Source organism: Lethenteron reissneri, chromosome 17 (assembly GCF_015708825.2).
Source record: "Lethenteron reissneri isolate LAM-NWPU_2019-01 chromosome 17, ASM1570882v1, whole genome shotgun sequence".
Taxonomy (NCBI): domain Eukaryota; kingdom Metazoa; phylum Chordata; class Hyperoartia; order Petromyzontiformes; family Petromyzontidae; genus Lethenteron; species Lethenteron reissneri.
In genome coordinates, this window is record NC_083795.1 from 157,122 (window position 1) to 178,404 (window position 21,283).

General features: G+C 56.5%; 1 protein-coding gene across 3 annotated transcripts in view; it reads left to right on the forward strand.

Annotated features, from left to right (window-relative positions):
* The window catches only part of HTT (huntingtin), a 47,300-nt gene that overhangs the window by 15,130 nt on the left and 10,887 nt on the right, over nucleotides 1-21,283 (forward strand). For all 3 annotated transcript variants that reach the window (XM_061552700.1, XM_061552701.1, XM_061552699.1), the window contains 34 exons: nucleotides 526-602; nucleotides 1,037-1,176; nucleotides 1,426-1,486; nucleotides 2,393-2,487; nucleotides 2,679-2,837; nucleotides 3,000-3,117; nucleotides 3,765-3,910; nucleotides 4,383-4,513; nucleotides 4,815-5,014; nucleotides 5,405-5,531; nucleotides 6,130-6,254; nucleotides 6,475-6,585; nucleotides 7,247-7,324; nucleotides 7,878-8,098; nucleotides 8,423-8,501; nucleotides 8,883-9,044; nucleotides 9,664-9,719; nucleotides 9,820-9,968; nucleotides 10,754-10,890; nucleotides 11,255-11,371; nucleotides 12,102-12,224; nucleotides 12,488-12,876; nucleotides 13,253-13,395; nucleotides 13,908-14,112; nucleotides 14,687-14,813; nucleotides 15,561-15,740; nucleotides 16,213-16,389; nucleotides 16,951-17,027; nucleotides 17,944-18,094; nucleotides 18,928-19,050; nucleotides 19,484-19,703; nucleotides 19,852-20,036; nucleotides 20,231-20,408; nucleotides 21,154-21,249. In XM_061552700.1, the coding sequence (XP_061408684.1) occupies nucleotides 526-602; nucleotides 1,037-1,176; nucleotides 1,426-1,486; nucleotides 2,393-2,487; nucleotides 2,679-2,837; nucleotides 3,000-3,117; nucleotides 3,765-3,910; nucleotides 4,383-4,513; nucleotides 4,815-5,014; nucleotides 5,405-5,531; nucleotides 6,130-6,254; nucleotides 6,475-6,585; nucleotides 7,247-7,324; nucleotides 7,878-8,098; nucleotides 8,423-8,501; nucleotides 8,883-9,044; nucleotides 9,664-9,719; nucleotides 9,820-9,968; nucleotides 10,754-10,890; nucleotides 11,255-11,371; nucleotides 12,102-12,224; nucleotides 12,488-12,876; nucleotides 13,253-13,395; nucleotides 13,908-14,112; nucleotides 14,687-14,813; nucleotides 15,561-15,740; nucleotides 16,213-16,389; nucleotides 16,951-17,027; nucleotides 17,944-18,094; nucleotides 18,928-19,050; nucleotides 19,484-19,703; nucleotides 19,852-20,036; nucleotides 20,231-20,408; nucleotides 21,154-21,249 (4,863 nt within the window). The remainder of the gene's footprint in view (nucleotides 1-525; nucleotides 603-1,036; nucleotides 1,177-1,425; nucleotides 1,487-2,392; nucleotides 2,488-2,678; nucleotides 2,838-2,999; nucleotides 3,118-3,764; nucleotides 3,911-4,382; nucleotides 4,514-4,814; nucleotides 5,015-5,404; nucleotides 5,532-6,129; nucleotides 6,255-6,474; nucleotides 6,586-7,246; nucleotides 7,325-7,877; nucleotides 8,099-8,422; nucleotides 8,502-8,882; nucleotides 9,045-9,663; nucleotides 9,720-9,819; nucleotides 9,969-10,753; nucleotides 10,891-11,254; nucleotides 11,372-12,101; nucleotides 12,225-12,487; nucleotides 12,877-13,252; nucleotides 13,396-13,907; nucleotides 14,113-14,686; nucleotides 14,814-15,560; nucleotides 15,741-16,212; nucleotides 16,390-16,950; nucleotides 17,028-17,943; nucleotides 18,095-18,927; nucleotides 19,051-19,483; nucleotides 19,704-19,851; nucleotides 20,037-20,230; nucleotides 20,409-21,153; nucleotides 21,250-21,283) is intronic.

Sequence of the window (21,283 nt, forward strand, 5' to 3'; positions counted from 1 at the left end):
GCTGCGCTGCAGTAGCAACTACCTCCGCTAGAGCAAGCAGTGTTTTCATCTCACTTTAATGCTAAAAACACACACACACAATGTAACCGATATTCTCCAAACATCCCAATGCTGAAAAATTTTCCTGCAAATGACTCAATTTGGATCGCACAGAAGCAGCAACATCATCCCCTCCTGCGAAAGCTTGGCAGGACCCTCCTGAAAATGATTCTTGAAGTGTCGTAGGTGAACAAGCTTCGTAATAATACTCAGCAGGTTGGGACTGTCTGTACCAGGGGTCGGCTAGCACAATGACCAGAAGTGCCATTTTATTGGGTTTTTGGTAAAAAAAAAATCCTACGTCAATAGCCGCAATGCATTTGAATTTGAGACCGTGTGCCAGAATAAATATTGTCATGAAGCAGGAATGAAATAGCCATGCATGCGGCTCCGCAGCCGTAGGTTTCCGAGCCCTGGGCTATACTTACGAGTGATGTGTGGCTGGCCCTCGGGTGTGAAGGTATCCCGGGCGTTATTTATTTCCAGATGTCGTCCGTCCTCTGCACTTGGCCCTGAAGGACTCGTCGTCCGTCACCTGCCGGCTGGCCTGTGTGGGGGTGCGGGTAAGGCTGCGTGGCCTGTGTGTGGGTGCTGGTAAGGCTGCGTGGCCTGTGTGTTTGTGTGGGTGAGGCTGCGTGGCCTGTGTGTGGGTGTGGGTAAGAGGATCCGAGCCAATGATGGAAATTCCACACCCTCCCGATGGGGTAACCACCAGCAACTCCCTACGAGGTGGACTCGTGTGTGCGAATGTGTTTTGAAGCGGTCCTGGGGGACACTCCTTGGTCGTCTTGGCCTACAATGAATGCCTGGTGCAGTGTGTCAACATCAGCACTGGGGAGGGACAGGTGTCCGAGATGGAGCTGTCCTCATCAACTCCTTGTGCGCTCTGCCGGCCGTTATAGGTTAGGGTCCGGGTCAGGTGGCTCTCGCCGACAGTGGTTTTCCCAACAGCATTCGAAGCGGGCCGCGTGTGGGACCCGTGTCTGTGCGTGTGCAGCACTGCGTGATGCAGCTGTGCAACAGCAAGCAGAGTGGACTGGGCCTGACGCTGCTCTCCGCCCTGCTGCACCTGCACGACAACTCGTACTGGCTGGTCCGCACGGAGCTCATGGACACCGTGGCCGACATTGACTTCAGGTAGCGGCCCCCCCCTGCGAGGCTCGTGCCGCACGCCGGAAGCCCCCCACGGCCTCCCTGGCTCGGCCACTGGCCGTGGCACCGTGGAGCAGGCGGCGAGGGTTGGCGGATCGCACACACCCGACTGGCCAGGGTATGATGGCAGCAAAACAAGTAGGTTAATTTACTTCTGTCTAGGCATTGATCACTGTTGTAAGAGGTTGTGATTGATCTCTGTGCTAAGAGACTGTGATTGTTCATCTATTTCAGGTTGATTGCTTTTCTGGAAAAGAATGTCGGCTGTCACTCTGGATGCGATGAGAAGAGCGAGGTACGTTCACCCGCGCTGCCCCCGTTGTCCACCAAGGACAGTTGTGCAGGGTGTCTGCTGCAGGGTGTCTGGTGCAGGGTGCCTAGTGCAGGGTGCTCAGTGCAGGGTGCCTGGTGCAGGCTGATGCACTGCTTGCTGTGGCATCACGTCAGACTTTCTGGCTGTCTAAGCTCGACAGCCGGGCTGCTCGGCGGAAGAGCGAGTGGCTCACAATTTCAAGGTTGCGAGTTCACATCCTGGTTGAGGGGGGAGGGCGGGGGTGGTTGACTTGGCCCATCATCCCTCCAGGGTGTTTAAAATAGGCACCACTTTGTGGAGAAGTCAACAGTCGTTGTCTTCTGTAGAGATTCACCCCCCTCGATGCACATTTGAGCAGGAAGCCACTTGGCCTCATGGATTTACATCCCAACGTAACACTGCCACCACATCCCCATCACTCCTCTCCATCCACTGTGCTGGCTTAGAGATGCAAGTTGGAAAAACGAACATTACCAATTCGCTTGAATAACTTGGACAACCTGAAATTCAAGCAAAGTAATATGGCAACTGTTTATACATTAGTAAAATATACTTTACTGTATATTTTTTATGTTGTATTAAAATGTTGCTGACACTGTGCAGAGCGGTGGTTCTCACCCCCTATGGGGTATGGCAGCCCCCAAATCCAGACCACTGGTCCCGGCCCCCTCTCGAGCCCCCGTGTCCTAAGCCCACAATACACAGAGACACCATGTGCCCACGCCACTACTCAACCCGGGCTCACCAAGGCATATTTTTCGTGTTTTGCATCACTTCATTTTGTCGCCGCGATGTCGCGCAGACGTTACCTGCACGGTATCCATGCTGCAACCTCCACGCCCCCCTGACCGGCTGCGTGCCGGTGCGTGCGCTGTGTGCTGTTACCAGGAGCGCCTGCAAGATCGCGCCGTCGCCAGCATCCTGCGCCTGCTGAGCGACGAGGACGGCAGGGTGCGCCACGCGGCTGCCGCCTCGCTTTCCAGGTGAGCTCTGCCACCACTCGGCGCACGGCCCTCCACGCCGGAGGCCCCGCGGGGGACGGTGTCGAGCCCGGAGATGAACCCTGGCGGACTCCGCCAGGGACCGCGCGGTCCGGGCGGGCCGGGTACGAGAAGGTCGTTGGAGCGCGCGGCGCACGCACGGGATAATCCGTTCGTGCCGCGTCCCTGCACAGGTTGGTGCCGAATTTGTTCTTCGAGTGCGACCAAGCCCAGAGCGACCCCGTGGTGGCTATCGCGAGGGCCCACACGGCCTCCTGCCTCGAGCTGCTCGTGCACGAGAACTCCGCACCACCGCGGTACTACGCGCCCGGGGCAGCCACGGCTGCTGCGTGGTGAGAGACACGCACACGCGCACGCACACGTACACACACGCGCGCACACACACACGCACGTACATGCATGTACACACACGTACACACACACACGCACACGTACGTACACGCGTACACACACATACACACACGCAAAACAAATGTGAAACTTGTCTCTCGCAGTCCCTATCGTGGCTACGAGACATCCTGCACGACCGACGCAACTTTGGAAAACAATTTGTCCAGAATTATCACAGCCATCTCCACGGCGCTCAACCGATCCAAATCGCGACATTTAAAAGTAAGTTCTGGCCATCTTTACTTGAATCGTGAATAATAATTACAATCATTTATGAAATACCAAATGTCATACAGTAGGTGGCGATGTTGCTGTTAAGTGGAAACCACATTGCGTAATCTGCAGTGTAAGTTCAGCATTGTTACACATTACATTATTTGGTTCTTTCGGTAAAGTTACGTAGATATAAAAATATAAGTAAATAAATACAAATAAAATAAAATAATAAAAACGAAAAACCACTAATGTAGACTAGCCTGGTTATTAAGATGGGTGAGTGTACTGGCAGTCTATAATGTAGACTAGCCTGGTTATTAAGTTTGGTGAGTGTACTGGCAGTCTATAATGTAAATTGTAGCCTGATTTTTAAGCTGGGTGAGTGTACTGGCAGTTTATAATGTAGACTGTAGCCTGGTTATGAAGCTGGTGAGCGTATTGGCAGTCTATGATGTAGACTGCAGCAATGGTTATTAAGCTGGTGAGCGTATTGGCAGTCTATGATGTAGAGACAAAGGCGGCCGGGCATGGTGCCATACCGGCCTTCATAGGCGCTCGCGAACAGCACTTGCCCCAACAGTCTGTTAAGGCTATCCGGGGGATCTTTGTGTTTGCCTGCCCATCTAATACCGTGTGGCTGTCTTGTGTTTCAGTTTGGTTGCTGTGAAGCCCTGTACCTGCTCTCAGCTGCGTACCCCGTGAGCATGTGGAGCAATGGCTGGCACTGTGGCTTTGTGCCTGCACCAGCCCCACCGCCAGCACATGCGAGGCCACAGCTGCCCTTGACAAACATACCCAGGTATGGGACGCCAAGCAAGGCGTCATCCCCGCAGTGCAGAATTGTCTGTGCCCAGCCACTGCATGCCCAAGCAGCTTCTGTCTGGCCGGATTGAGAGGACTAAATGGGCACGGCACAGGATAGAGAAGAGATGGGCTGATCCGTTACAGGAGGATGTGGGCCTGAGTTGACTTGCCAAAGACCGGTACGAGCGGTGTCAAGATTTTGAAGCACGCTACTGGGCAATTAGAAGCTCCCCACAGTGAGTGGAGTGCCCTGCAGTTAAAGTGCAGCAAGCGGGCACACATTGTGCATCTGCTAAATCTTAGTCAGCGAATCCATTACACCTGGATCTATCCCGTGACCTGTCAGCGAGCCTTCGACACTTCACGTGGCCTCAACGTGCACATAGCCTGGCACAAGCATCGTGGTGGCGTCACCGCCACTTAGTGGCGAATGGCGGTTGTTGTTGTGTGCATGTGCGCGTGTGCAGGACGGGTGTGGAGGGGGGTGGCCGCGTGTCGGTGCTGCCCATCTTGCTGACGCTGCTCTCATCGTCGTGGTTCCCCCTGGACCTGCCGGCCCACCAGGACGCCCTCCTGCTCACGGGGAACCTCATCGCCGGTAGGAGCACACCGAGCGACCAACGAGAATTGCCGTCGTTCCTGCTCGTTAAATTTTCCGGCCGACTGCCGGGCGCAGTCAAAAAGTTGCGAGTTCAAATCCTAGTTGGGTGTTGACACGGCTCATCATCCTAATGGGATGGATAAATTGAGTACAACGTTGTGCGGAAGTTAACGGTGGTTGTCCTAGGGACACACTCGCCCCTACCATATGATTGGTGGTGAGTGCCGGGTGGCGAGTGTGGTGCGGCGAGTGCCAGGCGAGGAGTGCCGGGTGGCGAGCGCGTGTCCTGTGCACGTAGCGGTGGCATGCAGGTCGCTGCGCAGGCCATGCGTGTCCGAGGACGACGCAGCGATGCCCAAGGTGGAGGAGCCGTGGGCCGCGCTAGCCGACCGCTCGCTGGTGCCCATGGTGGAGCAGCTCTTCTCCCACCTGCTCAAGCTGCTCAACATCTGCACGCACGTGCTGGATGACGTCCCTCCCGTCCAGCCCACTCTCAAGGCAACGCTCGCACTCTCTCCATCTATCTCGCATAAGCACCCCCCCTAAGGATGCTGCTGGGGGTGGTATGGTGGATATTTTGTCTCCACTTTGTCGTCGGGAACCGGGCACATCGGCCGGTGACGTACCACGGTCGCCACTCGGCAGGCCACCCCGGTTAATACTGCGGGTATATTAGTCGTAAAAATACTACGTGCCGTTTGCTTCGCCGTGGACATTCAAAATCTGGCGTCATTCAAAAAGAGTAGACTTGCTGCGAACCTACTGCAGACCGTGTCTGCCAAACGTAGCGCCTGCCTTCGCAAGAGCCTCGCGCTTTAAGAAAGGCACGAACACCGCGTGCGCGACTTGTGATTTGACTCAATCACCACCGTCTGCTCTGGAGTGCAGCCCACATTGCCAACGCTGCCGAGCGCCCCTTCCCTGAGTCCCATCCGCAAGAAGACCAAAGAGAGGGATGCCGTGGAGTTCCCCCCGGCTCCCGCGAGCCCCCGCAAGCCCGGCGAGCCGGGCGCCGGTGAGAACGCCGCGCTGCTCGCGTTTTGACAAACCGCACTCGGGGGCTCCCCGCTCGCGCGAGCGAGCGACCGGGCACCGCATGCCTGCGCTGTCGGGACAAAGTCGGTGGTGGAAATTCCACGTTCCCATTATGGCGGTCAGTCTCCGTACGCGTTGACCGCTCGCAAATTCTTACGTGGTAACGTTTGCTTCGTCGCCCAGTGAGGGGACGGTGGTCCGAGTTAACCTGCGACCGATCAACGTTTAAGCTGAACGCACCACGGAGATCGTTTGTTCGTACAACGCAAGGCACTCTCGCAAATTAGACCCAGCCTTGTTTCTCCTCAGGTTCCCCCCCCCCCATTAAACATTTATAAAAGATTAGTTCTGGTTTTAAAACCTCCCGCGTCTCCTTTCACTAATTTACATTGCGTAATAAAGGTAATAATAATGTAATTGTATATAGCATCCCACGCTGCTGTACATTAATTGTGTATAGAACAGGACCACTACCAAGGAAATGAAAACCCTACCAAGCAAAATCTAAAATTAATAAACAAATTAAGAAATGGCACCGGCAGAGATGATGCGCTGAGTAGAACGCTGCGTCGCCGCAGGCAAGGCGGGCGAGGGCAGCGGTGGCGGAGTGGGCCGCAGCGTGCCGCTGCTGGGTGGCTTCTACCACCTGCCCCACTACGTCCGTCTGCACGACATCCTCAAGGCCACCTACACCAACTACAAGGTGCCAGGACACGCGGCACTGTGCGGCACCTCGTAGGCCGTGCTCATCACGCCATTTCCTGCTCTCTCATTCCACGCGGCGGAGGGTTTCACGACACGCGTTTGGTCACATCGTTCCGTGGCCAAACCCAAAAATCAATTACAAATCGGAGTGTCACATACGTCATCTTTTGTGGACGTGAAACCCTAACCCCGGCCCGTGCTGTCGTGCCCTTTGCCAGATGTCGCTGGACATGCTGAGTCTGAGTGAGAAGTTTGGTGGATTTCTGGGCACGGCACTCGACGTGCTGGCCCAGCTCTTGGAGATTGCGACGCTTCAGGACGTGGGGAAGGTAACTCCAACAAGTAGTTAACGACGATGCAGGTCCCGCTAAAGGCTTTGGAAACATTGTCCTCAACATTATTCCTGATACTAGAGTAAAAACATTAGGATCTATTAATTAATTCTTCACTGTTAAGCATAAGTAAACTTTTGCATTTATTCACCTCTTATATGTATTAGCATCTCCAAGAATCTGACAACAGTATCCAGAAGATATGAGGCTGGAACAAAAGAAATACAAACACAGCAGCAGGTACCCTCCGTGTAGGCATAGCAGGCTGTTGGGGTAAGGGCAGCACGGCACACAAGGGGGTGAGTGGCCCACACCACGCCCGGCTACCTTGTCTCCCCAGTGCTGATGTTAACGCACCACACCAGGTACTGATTTAAGGCTGAGCCAACCTAGGGGAGGCCCAGGACCGATTAAAATATTCGCCACCGTTATTGACCTTGAGTGGGTATCAAACTCTCCGGGTTTGTGCACGGCGTCCTTACAAATGCGCCACCACCGCCGCACACTCTCTCTCACGTACAATCGGGGCACAGCAGCCACCACAGGTTACATTTGTGATGAGCACGTAACCCGCACAGAGCGAGAGACATTTGACTTCGTCGGGCACCTTGCCTTCAGCACAACCTGTGTTCAGTTTGGTGTTATGATTTCATTACAGTACGCCGAAGAGGTTCTGGGATATTTAAAATCCTGCTTCAACCGTGAACCGACAGTCACCACACTGTGTGTGCAGCAGGTATGCGCGGAGTGATGCACCACCACCACCACCACACGACTCCTCTCACAAGCAGTCGAGTCACTCGTGCAGTGTAAATCCTCGCCCGTACGCGGCACGTGTCGAAGAGTTGCAATCCTATGAGCAACGTTAATAACAGCGATACGCTACCCTCATGGTGGATGGCAGGAAGGCATTGCAGTGGTGACGCTCGCGCCTCACAGCAAGACACCTGGGTTCGACTCCTGACTAGAGCACCTCTGTGTGGAGTATGTTTGTTCTCCCCCTGTTCTGAACGGGTTTCCTCCGGGTTTTCTGGTAGCTAAAAACACATACAGTACAGTACAAAACATGCCAATGCTGAAAAATTATCCACAAATTACTCAATTGGGAGTGCAATTGAGTCATTCAGGAGACCAATCCCCTCCTGAAAAAGAGTATTGAGACTGGGTGAGGTATTCCCGAGTAAACTAATAGTGGCAGCTCCACTGCAAGAGACACTCTTCACCTCAATGTGCTCTCAGCTGTAAGGAAAGGAGTGAATTAAGCGGCAGTGTTTGTGCCACCATTGCAGCTATTGAAGGCCCTGTTTGGAACGAACCTGGTGAACGCGCTGGACGGGGCTGGCGTGGACCCACGCGGCCAGGGCCGCGGCCAGCAGCTGGGCTCCTCGGGCCTCCAGCCGGGCCTCTACCACTACTGCTTCATGGCTCCCTACACTCAGTTCACGCAGGCCCTTGCCTCGGCCAGCCTGCGCAACATGGCGCAGACGGAGGTGGAGTCCGACACGTTGGGGTAAGCGCAGCGGGCGTGGGACGCCATGGCAACAATCCCTCTCTTGGGAGCCGCGAGTGCGGCAGCGGCAGCGTTGGCAGTTTGCTGCGCGCAGATCGGGTGGGGGGCGGGGTTTGGGCCTCGAGTCGCGGCTCGGCCAATGGCTTCATCACGGGCCGCGGGACGATTCGGCGTCTTGGCCAGTTACCGAAACGTCGACATAGTTTTCGGGTTACTGTTGCACCGGCGTGTAAACACAATACGGCGTAATGTATCCACTCCGGTTGCGTAGAAAATCGACGTATCTGTCAATGGGAAGCGTTCTAAGCGTTTTTTTTCGTGTAGGTGGTTCGATATCCTCAAGAGAAAAGCCTCCCAAGTAAAATCCAGCCCCATGAGTGCCACCAAGCAGAAGGCCGACAAGGTACGATGACTCGTGCAGCGGTGATTATAATAACAGTAATAAGATACTTTGTACATTTGTTATTCGCGCCTTTCTTAGGGTGCAGGGCTAGCACCAGGGAAGACAGTCTGCAGTTGCTGCACAGTGGGGGGCGATATTGCTGTGTGTGTCATCCCATTTAAGTAATTTGCGGTGTAATTTTTCTAATTTGGACCGTGACGCCGACCCACAATGGCCTATTCTTTTTAAATGACATCACGGGATCTTAAACGTCCGTATGACAGCAACCGTGGTACCGGCGTTGGCTGACGGTGACTGACGGTGACTGGCGGTGACTGACGGTGACTGGCGGTGCCTGGTGGGCACGCTTCCTGCATTGCCGCCCCCTCCCCGTGCCTACAGGGCGCCATTCACAACTACATCCGCCTGTTCGAGCCGCTCGTGATCAAGGCGCTGAAACAGTACACCATCACGACATCAGTGGCACTGCAGAAGCAGGTGCTCAGCCTGCTGGTGCAGCTCGTGCAGCTTCGGGTCAACTACTGCCTCCTCGACTCCGACCAGGTGAGCGCCAGCATGCGTTTGCGTTGTTTACTTTTTAAATTCTTTATATTAAGTTCACTTGCTTGCTTGCTTGCGCGCTTACGACCGTGCAAATCTTTCGGTCGTTTTTTAACCCACTTCCCGTGATCCAATCGAGCTGACATTATGCACACAGACTCGTTGTGCGTGACAATTTCTTTTCGTGAAAATTTGTTTCCAAAATGTAACACTTTTTAGGTCAAATTTTTATTTATTTAATTACCAATTGCTTAATGGTGGCAGGCAATCATCTGACCCATAGGTGGCAGCCATCTCAAGCCAGAGGACGAGAGGACTCTAGCCGCCCGTTTCAAAGACCAATGTGGGCTGGGTTGTGGCCCATTGAACACGCATATAAAGGATTTATAGTGAAAAACTTTGTTTTTACGGGTTAATTTTTTAGTTTTCTGCAGTGAATGTCGTTGCCCTGGATTAGCGTCTCCTCTCTTATCCCAGACTCCCCTTTTCAAATTTAATTTCTTCTCAATGTGCTTTCTCACCTGGTGTTCGGTGCGGATCCATTGATCAACCTAAAACAATAAAAAAATTACTCTATGGCAATCGAGATCGTGCCTTTGCTAATTGTGACTTTTCCACGCAGGTTTTCATTGGCTTTGTGATAAAGCAATTTGAGTTCATAGAAGAGGGACAGATCAAGTGAGTACCGTATCTATCGCCTACTGGTCGATCAATGCACGTGAATCGCCCTGGCCTGCCGTCTGCTCTCACCGGAGTAACGTTGCCTTGTCGTTCACAGGGACTCGGAGACTCTGATCCCTTACATCTTCTACTTCCTGGTGTTGCTCTCCTACGAGCGCTATCACTCCAAGTCCATCATCGGAATGCCCAAGATCATCCAGCTGTGTGATGGGCTCATGGCCAGCGGACGCAAAGCCATCACTCACGGCACGGATAGCATGCAGCGTCGTACAGCGAGTTGGACGTGGAACACCACGAACGCTAAATGTTGCACTCCCTCCACCCTGACACGTGGAGTCGGTACTTCTCATTTATATTTGCAGCCCATATTACGATTTGTAAGTGATTTTTGGGTTAGGCGACCTAATGATCCGGCCAACGTTGGATCGTGAAACCCTCCACTAGCCAACCTAGCTGAACAAATGAAATAGTCAGGTGGTGTGCAAGACTATAATGAGCCAAACGTTTGTTGTCTCGGCTCACCGGTAAGCTGAAGGTGTAATCCACACGATAAGTGTCGCCGTTATCAGACACAATCAGATATTACTGTGAGAATTGTTCTTGAACTCACCGGAGCAGTAAATGGAGTGAGTTGTGCATGACGTGTCATTATTCAAATAGCGTTTGGCTCTCAGAATCTTTATTTAGACTGGAGGAGGAATCCGTTGAGCTGTGAAGCTCTTGTTCACAGATGTGCAGTGGGGGCGCCGTACGCATTTGGCGTTTGACACGTCTAGCCCTGGCGGATGACAACGGTGTGACTACTTCCTTTGACGTCGCTTCCTGATGGAGCACTCGAGCGGAGACGACCCGGCAGACCGGACCGTGCATCGTCACGGCTGTGGCCGATCGGTCGCCGGAGAGTGGCGTGCTGTGCGACGCGACACGTGGACTGGCCGTAGAAATGATCTCTCGTGGATCTCAGCCGCGTGGTTTTGACGAGCGCCGTTTTGTTCCCCTCCGCTCACTCCCCATTGTTGCGTGCGGCGCAGCCATTCCCGCCCTGCAGCCCATTGTGCACGACCTGTTCGTAGTGCGCGGCGCCAACAAGGCCGACGTGGGGAAGGAGCTCGAGACGCAGAAGGAGGTGGTGGTGTCCATGCTGCTCCGCCTCATCCATTACCACCAGGTACACAGTCACTACCACAGGTACCACAGTCACTACCACAGGTCCCACAGTCACTACCACAGGTCCCAGTCACTAACACAGGTACCACAGGTCCCACAGTCACTACCACAGGTACCACAGTCACTACCACAGGTCCCACAGTCACTACCACAGGTACCACAGTCACTACCACAGGTCCCACAGTCACTACCACGGGTATCCAGCCACTATCACAGGTGTGGGTGAACGTGGGTAAGAGCGAGAGAGTGAGTGCGAATGAGAGCGAGCGGGTGGAGGGAGCGGGTGGAGCGAGCGGGTGCGGGTGAGGATGGGTGAGCTCACACCCGCGAGTGCCCCCCGGTGGCGGTGGCCGTGGAGCGTGCAGGTGCTGGAGCTGCTGGTGCTGGTGCTGCAGCAGTGCCGCAAGGAGAGTGAAGACAAGTGGAAGAAGCTCTCCCGCCAGGTCACCGACCTTGTGCTGCCCATGCTGGCCAAGCAACAGGTAGCGGGGCGCTGTGTCGTGCGGTACAAACGCATTGCGAGCTAAGCAACGATCGCGCGGATACTGGCCAATCAAAAACAGGGGGCGTTTCATACCACGCTTTTCTAACCAATGGGTTTACTCCATCCACGAATTTCTTGCCAGTGAATCGACACAACGATTAATCCCAAATCGATACTTAAGTGTTTTTTGGGTCGATTGTGAGCAGAATCAATACAATAGACGCCTCTATTCAGGTTTCACAATACCATATATGGGCAGAGACACACCCCTACGGAAAACGCCACCGTATCTTTTTCCCATATATGGGAAAATGGCCAAAATGATTTTGTGGTCTGTTCTCTGCAGTGATCGACATGGCTCCTCTGAGAGCGTGCATCGTTTCTCGAGTCTTGCTGGCTTTTCAATGTCCTCAAACGTCGATGCTATTGGTCCGCATCGTCCCTCGGGGCACAGCTCGCTCGCACGCACGGCAGCGTCGTGGGCAATCCCGCAAAGTGTTTTGCTAAAATATCCCTCGTGAAAGTTAGATTCCGTCGTCGACGAAGAAGTAGACCGACTACGTGAAGAGTCTGTGACGTGGGCTCAGAGGAGCGGGGCCCGGAGAGGGGGGACGGTGGTGTTGACAGCTTCACCTCGTCCCGTGTGACTGACCAGAAACGTTCGTTGCGACGCGCCTCCGTGGGTTTGTTGCCGAAATGCCTCACCGGTCCCCCGTGCGGTGTCGCAGATCAACACGGACTCGCGGGAGGCGCTGCGGGTGCTCAACACCCTGTTTGAGGAGGTGTCTCCCTCTGCCCTGCGCCCCGTCGACATGCTGCTCAAGAGCATGTTCGTGCTGCCCTGCGACGTGGTGAGAGGCTTGCGGCGCGTTCGCCCCGAACCTAGCGGGGGGGGGGGGGGCTCCCTCGTCGGCACCGCTGCGGCCGGGCGCGGTGCGGGCCCCGCCACTCGCTCGCGTGCCGTGTCGGCCTTTGTAAATGCTCACTAACGGCACCTGCCCCACAGTCCGTTAAAGGCAATATGGGGAATCTCTACGTGCGCGCGTGGAAATAATAACGCAGAATTGCTGTTGTGCCGCTCGGCCTCTCCGTGAACCCCGTGCGCCGCCCGCAGGAGTGCGTCACGACGGTGCAGAAGTGGATTTCAGGAATCCTGGCGATCCTCCGCGTGCTCATCTCCCAGTCGTCGGAGGACATCATCTTATCGCGCATGCAGGAGCTCGCCGGCCCCCCCGTGGTGGCCATGCCCCCGTGCGGGTTGCGCATCCCGGGGAGCGGGGACGAGACGCTCGACACCCGGGGAGAGGAGGAGGAGGAGGAGAAGGCTCTCCCGCCGGGCAACGCGGAGGGACCGGAGGCAGGGGATGGCGCGAGGGGCCGGGCTGCTCAATCGCCCGAGCTTGCGGCCTGCGCCACGCCTCCCGCTCCCGGGCCTCTAGAGGGATCCCCTCTTAATGCGCAGCAGCAGCCAGATGCACAGCCGGCCGAGGAGAGGTTTGCAAGGTACCCGACACCACCCCACTTGCGTCCGGTCTCATTGCTTTCAAACAAGCGCCTGATACCCGGCAAAGTTAACCGTGAACAACGTTTTCATAATATGTTACTGGCTCGGCACCCGGGTTCTCCACTGCCCTGTCGCGGGTGCCATTTGCCTACTTGGGGCCCACTTGCCTTGTACTGCTGCAGCTGTTGTAACTACCGTTGCTGCTATTGATACTCCTGCTGCCACTGTTGTTGTCACTACTGCTGCTGCTTGCTACTGCTGTATTGCAAGCTTGGGCATCATTAGTTGGCATGTCAGAAATGTATTTTTTTATTTATTGGAATTTATTCTATTGTTCACAATACACACATCGGATGATGCGTGTGTGCGCTGTAGGTTCATGATCCAGCTGGTGGGCATCCTATTTGAGCGCACGGAGAACGGTGGCGGTGGCGTTGGGGTGACGCCACCGCAGCACGCGCTGTCTGCCCAGCAGCTCGGCGCCCTGCTCATGTGTCTCATCCACATGTTCAAGTCCGGTGCGGCACACCTTCCACGCTCGCCACACTCGCCACAGTCGCCACAGTCTTCTCTCTTACCACGCCACGGCACTCCTCGCCGTGTGCCCTTTTGTGCGATCTCCGACTCCGCACGCACCCGTGCCACCGTAAGCCACGCACGCCGCTCAACAGCCTGTGCTGTGATGCTGCTGCTTAGGGCAGTGGTGCGCAAGTAACAAAAACTCAAACACGTTCGGCGATATATAAAGAGCAACGTACGCACGTACAGTAGGCGACGTTTCCGCAAACGGGCCTTCCTCACAGCACAACGCACAGGGCACGGCGTCTCCAAGCGCCGATAGGAGCTGGTACGCCGACGCCTCCCGTTCGAGGCCCGTCTGGCGTGGCACCGCACGGGAGCCGCACCCTTTTCCGCCACCACGTCGACTCGGCGTGAAGCCCCATCGTGTTCGTGTTTCCCTCCGCCCGTGTCTCCGCGCCCGTGTCTCCGCGCCCGTGTCTCCACGCCCGTGTTTCCTCACACCCAACAGGGACGTTCCGGCGCACGTCGGGGGCGACTGTGCGGCATCTGCGGCAGGAGAAGCAGGCCGGGCAGTACTCGCTGGGCGAGCTCAACGAGCTGGCCGGAGCACTCATCCCCACGCAGCCCTGCTCCGTGCTACTCTGGTGTCAGCTGCTGCTGCTCATGGATTTCACGGAGCGCAGCTGGTGGGAGGCCGTGCTGCGCACTCAGCGGTACAGAGTCCCTCGCGCCCACCTCAAACTCTGTGTTTGCCCCTCCCCCATCATCCGCACTGCGCATGACGATGCAGTCAAGTTCTGCACATACGTAAAAATAAAACTCGCCCTATGCGACTGTATGAGTGTTCGGATCTGTATGTGTGTACAGGCCTCCGAGTATGTGTATGGGTCTCCGTGTGAGTCTATGGGTCTCCATGTGAGTGTACGGGTCTCTGTGTGGGTGTACGGATCTCTGTGTGAGTACTGGTGTCTGTGTGAGTGTATGGGTCTCTGTGTGAGTCTACGCGTCTCCGTGTGAACTCGTGTCCACTGCGAGTCGATCATCAGCGCCCCCTACTGGCAGTCTGTTGGCCAATTGCAGGCCAGGTGCTGATGCATCTTGTGCCTACAGGGACAGCTGCCACTGTGCTGGAGAACGCTCTTGTCATTATTAAAAGCAAGAATAAAAAAGAGACTTGAAATTAAAAAGTGGACCGCGCACGCCAGGTGGGCTGGTGGGTATTGGGGCCGCAGTGTCGGGGCCATCGCCGTCGCTAACGTTGCTGCTGTTCTGCACTTCAACCCGCAGGAGACCGGTGCTGTCCGGCGCCGCACCACACCCGGAGCAGCCGCACGAGTCGGCGCCGGAGAGCCAGCTGCTGTGTGGCGCCGAGATGGTGCGCCGCGGCAGCTTCATCCTCTTCGCAGACTACGTGGTGAGGCTTGGCGCCTCCTGCAGCCTGCCTTGCCTGGCACTCCCGGGCATGGCTCTGCTCCCAGGCACAGAACTCTGCTCTGTGCCATAATTCCTTGAGTCGATCTCTGGGCCACCCTCTCCCAATGTCGATCCCATGAGAGTCCCCTTCAATTACATTTTGAGACCCTGGCAAACCCTTTCCAGCCTCTCAAGCTGTGACGGTTAATGTCTGATATTCTATTTCAGTCTTGTTCAATAAGCGTGTGTTTTAGTTAAAGATAAAGAGAGAGTTACTGCGAATGGAATTCGCAGGGAAGAGGAGAGTCATCTCGGATCGTCGCAAACAATGCGCCAGTGGTCTCTCTCTTGGGCTTGCGTCTCTGAGGTTCTCACTCGAGTCTGCACTGCGTTGCGTGAGACGCCGAGACAATATGACGTGGCCTCGAGTCTGAACAAATCCGGTGTTACATTGTGGCTGTAATCCGCAGTCTCAGCAGAGCAGATGAGCTCAGTGATAAACACATCCTGAGGTGTCTGGGTGGCTGGCTTGGCACGTGCGCCAAGTGCGATATTCACCGCTCCACAATGCGGTGCGGCGTGGAGCGGATGGCACCGCAGAGCGGCGAGCGTGGAGGGGCTGTGTTGACAGCGTGGTGCGTGCTTTGCACAACAATCAGCTCGAGTTCCGATCGCAACACGTGTCCGGGAGCGGTCTCCGCCCGGCTGATGCGGCGTCGCCGCGTGGCACTGTCGTTGTTGCGTTCAGTGTCAGAACCTGCACGACTCGGAGCACATGACGTGGCTGATCGTCAACCACGTGCGCGACCTGGTGGCCCTGGCGTCCGAGCCACCCGTGCAGGACTGCGTGAGCGCCGTGCATCGCAACGCGGCCGCCAGCGGTCTCTTCATCCAGGCCATCCAGTCGCGGGGACTCGACCTCACCAAGGTGGCGGCGTGGTTCACCTCGTGACCTTTTCTCTCGGCCCAACACGTCGGTTTTTTGTTGCCACCGTCACAGACATTGGTGACTTTTGGGTTCGGCCACGTGATGATGTGGCCATTCGACTTCCTGGTTTCCGACCTGAAGATGCTTGATGCAGCTTCAAGCGAAACGTTATTTATGATTTCTGAATATTATTGTGATAATTGTATTTCAACTTACAGGTTAGCCGAACCAGCGATGAATGGCACATTAAGCGCCTGTACACCTCATGGCAATTTAATTTGTTGGCCTGCGTCGGGTGGCGAGGGTTGTGGGACACCAATGTGGCCGGTGGACCGACTCAAAACTCAACCACAAATCGCACCCGAGTTGTTCGCCCAGGGGCGCTGACTGCGAGCGCGCACGCACCGGCCACACCGCGGTGGCGCTGATTACGGTGCCCGGCGATGAGCCGAGCCTGCGCTTTGTGTCGCAGCCGGTGGTGCTGCGCCGGACGCTGCAGCGCCTGGAGGGCATCCACCTGAGTCAGTCGGGCGCCGTCCTCTCTCTGCTTGTCGAGTCGTTCCTGGCGACGCCGCTTCGCGTGCTGGGCCACATGGTGGACACGCTGGCGTGCCGCCGCGTCGAGATGCTGCTCGCCGAGAACCTGGAGGTGCGGACGCCTCCCTCCCTCCCTCAGTCCCTCCCTCCCTCAGTCCCTCCCTCCCTCAGTCCCTCCCTCCCTCCTCGGCCCCGCATGCTCCCATCGCGGTGTTGATAATCTATCGCAGTGGAACTCCTCCCGTTATATAGTAAACAGATGATAGGGCGATGCTGTTGCTGCTGCTTTATTGGCAGTGGTGCCCAAGCACACATAGCAATAAATGCAACGCAGTCATCAATAACATTGTGGTCTTAAAAATAAATATATTTGTGTATAATAGATTATATGGACACGTGGCGTGCTGATCAGTCGGGCCACGGCTCGTACGTCGCCTCTTGTACTTTACGCATGACAGAGTTGTGCTTCGAGCTAGCAGCCATCTCGAACGGAGCGAGTCCTTGCCTCTAAACATCTGGCATGAAAGTGACATGAAAGTGAAGTCCTGCACGTCTGAACTGTACAGATCTGCTGCTAAATTAAATATTTCGCCCACCACAGCATGTCGGCCGTATCGTGTGGCGCTTTTGTTTGTCTTTCGTGGTGCTAAGCATTGTGTGGGTTTGTCCACAGGATAGCAGCAGCCAACTTCCCATTGAAGATCTGGAGAGAATTCAAAGCCACCTGCAGCAGACGGGGCTTTCTAACAGGTGCAGTGCCTCACTGAGAGAACGGCCGACACCACCAGGGCTGTTACACCGGCGACCGGGAGAGTGGCGACCGCTTTCACAAACACAGGCGGTTACCAGTCGTGAACCAGCAGCTGATTGCAGTGGAATGTTGGATGAACGCACCGATTGGCACGCACACACGGCACGGCAGCCCAAGTCATCGCGTGGTACAGTTGCCCTTGTCTCTCGGTCAAAAGGTAAAGGAGCAGCCCTGCAATAGCTTGCTCACGGCATCGCGGCTGAAGGGCCTCCACTCGAGGGAGCTCTTGGCCGCTCGCGACGTGTCTGCACGCATGGCAAACCGGCCACCTACGCGTTTTTCTATACGGTCACCGGTGACGCAAATCCCTCGTCACGCGACTCCCTACTCTCGGTGTATCCCTCACGCATTGCAGCAGCAGCAGCGTGTTCTAGAACTCGACGTGTACTCACTGCTGACCTGTGCCATTTCTGTGGCGTAATAAATAACGACGGTTTGTGTAGCGCCATGACATGGCAAGCCGTTACGAGGGTACTGGCGCATGCAGGCAGCTGGCTGTCCGCCAGCCGGCTTAGAAGTTCTGCACCTTTAGCGGCAACCAGCATGCGTTGAACTGTGGAGGACAGAATGCCTGCACACGTGTGCCAGCTCATACAGCTTGCCCACGATCCCTGGCCTGTGGGAGTTATGTCGGGATGGTTGCATTTTTCACCGCCGCTGGGTAATTTGAGCAGCCGGGCACATGGTGGCCCGCTCGCGCGAACGGTATCTCGGTCGTGGGTAATTCGCCGGTCATCGGCAAGAACCCTCGACCCCGGAACCTGGCCGGGGCCGCGATCATCGACAGCTCGGATGACGAGTGCACCCCCCCCCCCCCCCCACCGTCCGCTGCCGCACAACTGCTGGTGTCCGCAGGCACAAGCGCCTGGCGTCCCTCCTGGACAGGCTGCAAGAGGTGATGGCGGCCGAGTGCGGCGTCTCCCCGCGCGCTCGCCTCGCGGCGCACCCCCTCACGGAGGAGGAGGAGGAGGGGGAGGTCGCCCCGCAGAACGTGACACCCAACAAGGTGATGCTACCCTCACGCTCACGCGAGTTGCCGCTCCATTTTTCAGTCAAAATGTCACCTGGACAATCCCTTGAGATGGGACTTCTCTCACTGGCAAGGGCGTCCAGTGACACGTAGCAAACATGCTGTGACGTGTTTATAGCGAGTAGCACCAGTTCAAATAATTGTCACTGGTGTTGGCCATGAGCGGGAATCAAACCCTGGTTGCCGGGTTCATAGCGCAGCACACTAACCGCTACACCACCTCTGCCCACACACACACACACACAAAGTGCATAGCTGGCACATAATGACATACATACTCACATTGTAAATATACAACTTATACAGTAAGCATCAATACAATAAATAGACGTTGCCATCAATCAAAACACAATAAATACTTACGTAATTAAGTGGTGCACACTTCTGGGTCGTACTGACGCTCCTTAGTGGTAGCGGCTGCGGTTGCCTTGAGAGTGAGACGTTTGTCGGTTTTATTTGCAAAACACACGGACACTACAAGTAACGGCATTGTTGTATCGCTTAGCGATTGTCAGGCCCAGGGGGATGGCATTTATCGGTGTGTAAATACATGTGTAATTAACATAACTTGTTAAAGCTCCTACCTTTTATCAGCAATCGGGTGCAGTATTGTTTGTAGTCGTACTGCATAGAGCAGCAGTTTCACGAACCTCTCGGTTTAACTACGATCCGGACGAACGCATCGCCGAGGGATTTCCTCCACGTGAGACGGGATGGGGGGTGGTTGCCTGTGCGCGTGACACCGGGCCTCGCGGCGGCGTGCCAGCCCTGCCGCTCCGGAGTCTAACCCTGGGCTGCGTTTGTCCCAGGCCTGGTTCGTGTCGCTGGTGAGAGGCCAGTGTTTCCAGCAGAGCTGCTCCGCCGCTAAGTGCGCAGAGCTTCTCGGCCAGCTACCGGACAGCACGGAGCTGCTCTCCATCTTGCGTGCCCGGGTACGGTTCCCGTCGCCGTGACCCCGTCGAGCGTTGTGCCCCGCGCGTGACGGTGCCACGCGTGAGCCTTCCCGATAGACGCGCACAGAGCTGCTGCTCATCCTATTCTTGGCTCGTGTGTGAAATGGACAGTCACAGGCTGACATCCACAAGCTGACATCCACAACAACTGAGTGACTGATAAAAGTTCATAGTTCCCTGTGCTCACTGTGTTGACTTGCTGTCATTGCTGTGCAACGTGTGCTGTGCGCGGTACGTTCGCCGTGGTGCTGCGTGCAGCTCGCTGTGTGCGGCTTGTTCACCATGTGCCATGTGCGGCTTGTTCACCATGTGCCATGTGCGGCTTGTTCACCGTGTGTGGCTTATTCACCATGTGTTGTGCAGCTTGTTCACCGCGTGCTGCGTGCTGCGTGCCGCGTGCCGCGTGCTGCAGGAGTGCAACTTGGCCGTGCTGCGGGCCTGCGTGTCGCTGGGCGCGTTCCAGCTTGGCCTGGGTGCGGGGGAGGGGACGGCCTTGCTACGCAGCGCCGTCGCCGCTACCATGGAGTTGGTAGCCGACGCAGTGGCGCGCCTGCCTGTCAGCGCCCACGTCTTCCGCCCGGCTACCGCGCCCCTCCCCAACCCCTACTGGGCCTTCGTGTCGGCCATCGCCGGTAACCGCACGCATCGGGCAGCTCATAGCACTAACACCAAATGCAGCCATTACGTGACGAAACTGTGGATCTCTACGCGCCACAAGCGTCTTATGCGCCTGCGTGTTGCGTTAAGCGCCTCTCTGTTGCGTTGGGACGGTGGTGGTAGAGGACGAGGCGAGCTGCGGCCGGCTGATGCGGCTGGCAGAGTGCGTGGTGCAGGCCCTCCTGGCCGGAGAGGCCCTGCTCTCGGCGGCCCCCGCCATGCCGGGGGCGGCGCCCGCGCTGGGAGGGGCCGTGGTGCCCCCCGAGAGGGAGGCGGACGTCTGCCACTTTGCCCTCCTCACCCTGGAGGTGAGAGCACTGCCACCTCGCGCCTCAAGCTCACACCTTTCGCATCTCACACCTTTCGCACCGACATCGGTGATTAATCAGTTGTGGGCCCCTCTATGGTCGACTCGGCCTTAAATGAGTGCGCCGTGTCGGAACGCTTTTCCTCGCCGTCAGTTCGGGCTCCACGGGGGACCTTTGTCTTTGCGTGAGCGCAGGTGATCTGCTGCCAGGCGGCACGCGGCCGCCGCGCCGCCGTGGGCGACGTGCAGGCGGCGCTCGAGTGCTGCTGCCTGGCGATGCAGCAGCCGCGCCTGTGGGAACTCTACGCCTCCGCACGGCACGTCACCTGGGCCTGCTCGCTGCTCAACTGCCTGCGCTTCGTCCTCCGGCAGGGTGGGCCCCGGGGGCCGCCTCCGCGCGGCCTGGCGGTAGCGCGGTCGCCGCTCGTTGTAAAGATTCGCGGTTCGAATATGGCAGGCCGCCCTGGTTGTCACTGCAGTGGATGTGTTGACCGTACAAATACTACGCGTCGCCCGCTTCATAGCGGACGTCAAAGATCCCCGGGCGTCATTTCAAAGCGGGCAGACCATTACGTGCCGGTGTCACGGTCCAAATCTTTACACCGCAAATTACTAGATTGGGATGAGGCACGGCAGTAGTCGTGGCCCCCCTCCTGGTAGCAGACTCATGCCCAGCACCTGCAGGCCAGGCGCTGGGCCATCTTGCACTGCAACGAGAGCGACCACTGGGGGAGCCCTTTCATACGCTTCAGATGAGATGAGATGCAAGTCGCTTATCGAGTCGCCCCGGCGTAGAGGAGGGCGGCTCTAACCAAACTGCCCACTCGTGCGGTCGCCCTTCACTCGTCGCCAGGCCGCGGCGCCGCCTTCACGCCGGGGGCTGTGTGCGCTCAGGATGCCGTCGGTGGCATTGCCGCCGTGCATGGAGCTTCCGCACTACGTCGATCCCCCTCAAGTGTTGTTGCAGTTACTTTCAAGTCGTGTGTTGTCTTCATCCACACTTGTGTGTCTGTGTGTGAATGTATGTTGTGAGTGTGTGCACGACGTGTGTGTGTACGACGTGTGTGTGTGTGTGCGTGCGTGACATGTGATTGTGTGCGACGTGTGTGCGGCTCTAGTTTTCTCCTTCCCGATGGAGAAGTACGCGGTGCCGGTTCCTCAGAACATCCCCCGGCCTCAGGACGCCGCGGGCGGCCACGTGGCTGCAATGGCGGGTGAGCAGCGCCATCTCTCCTAGCCGGCGCGTTT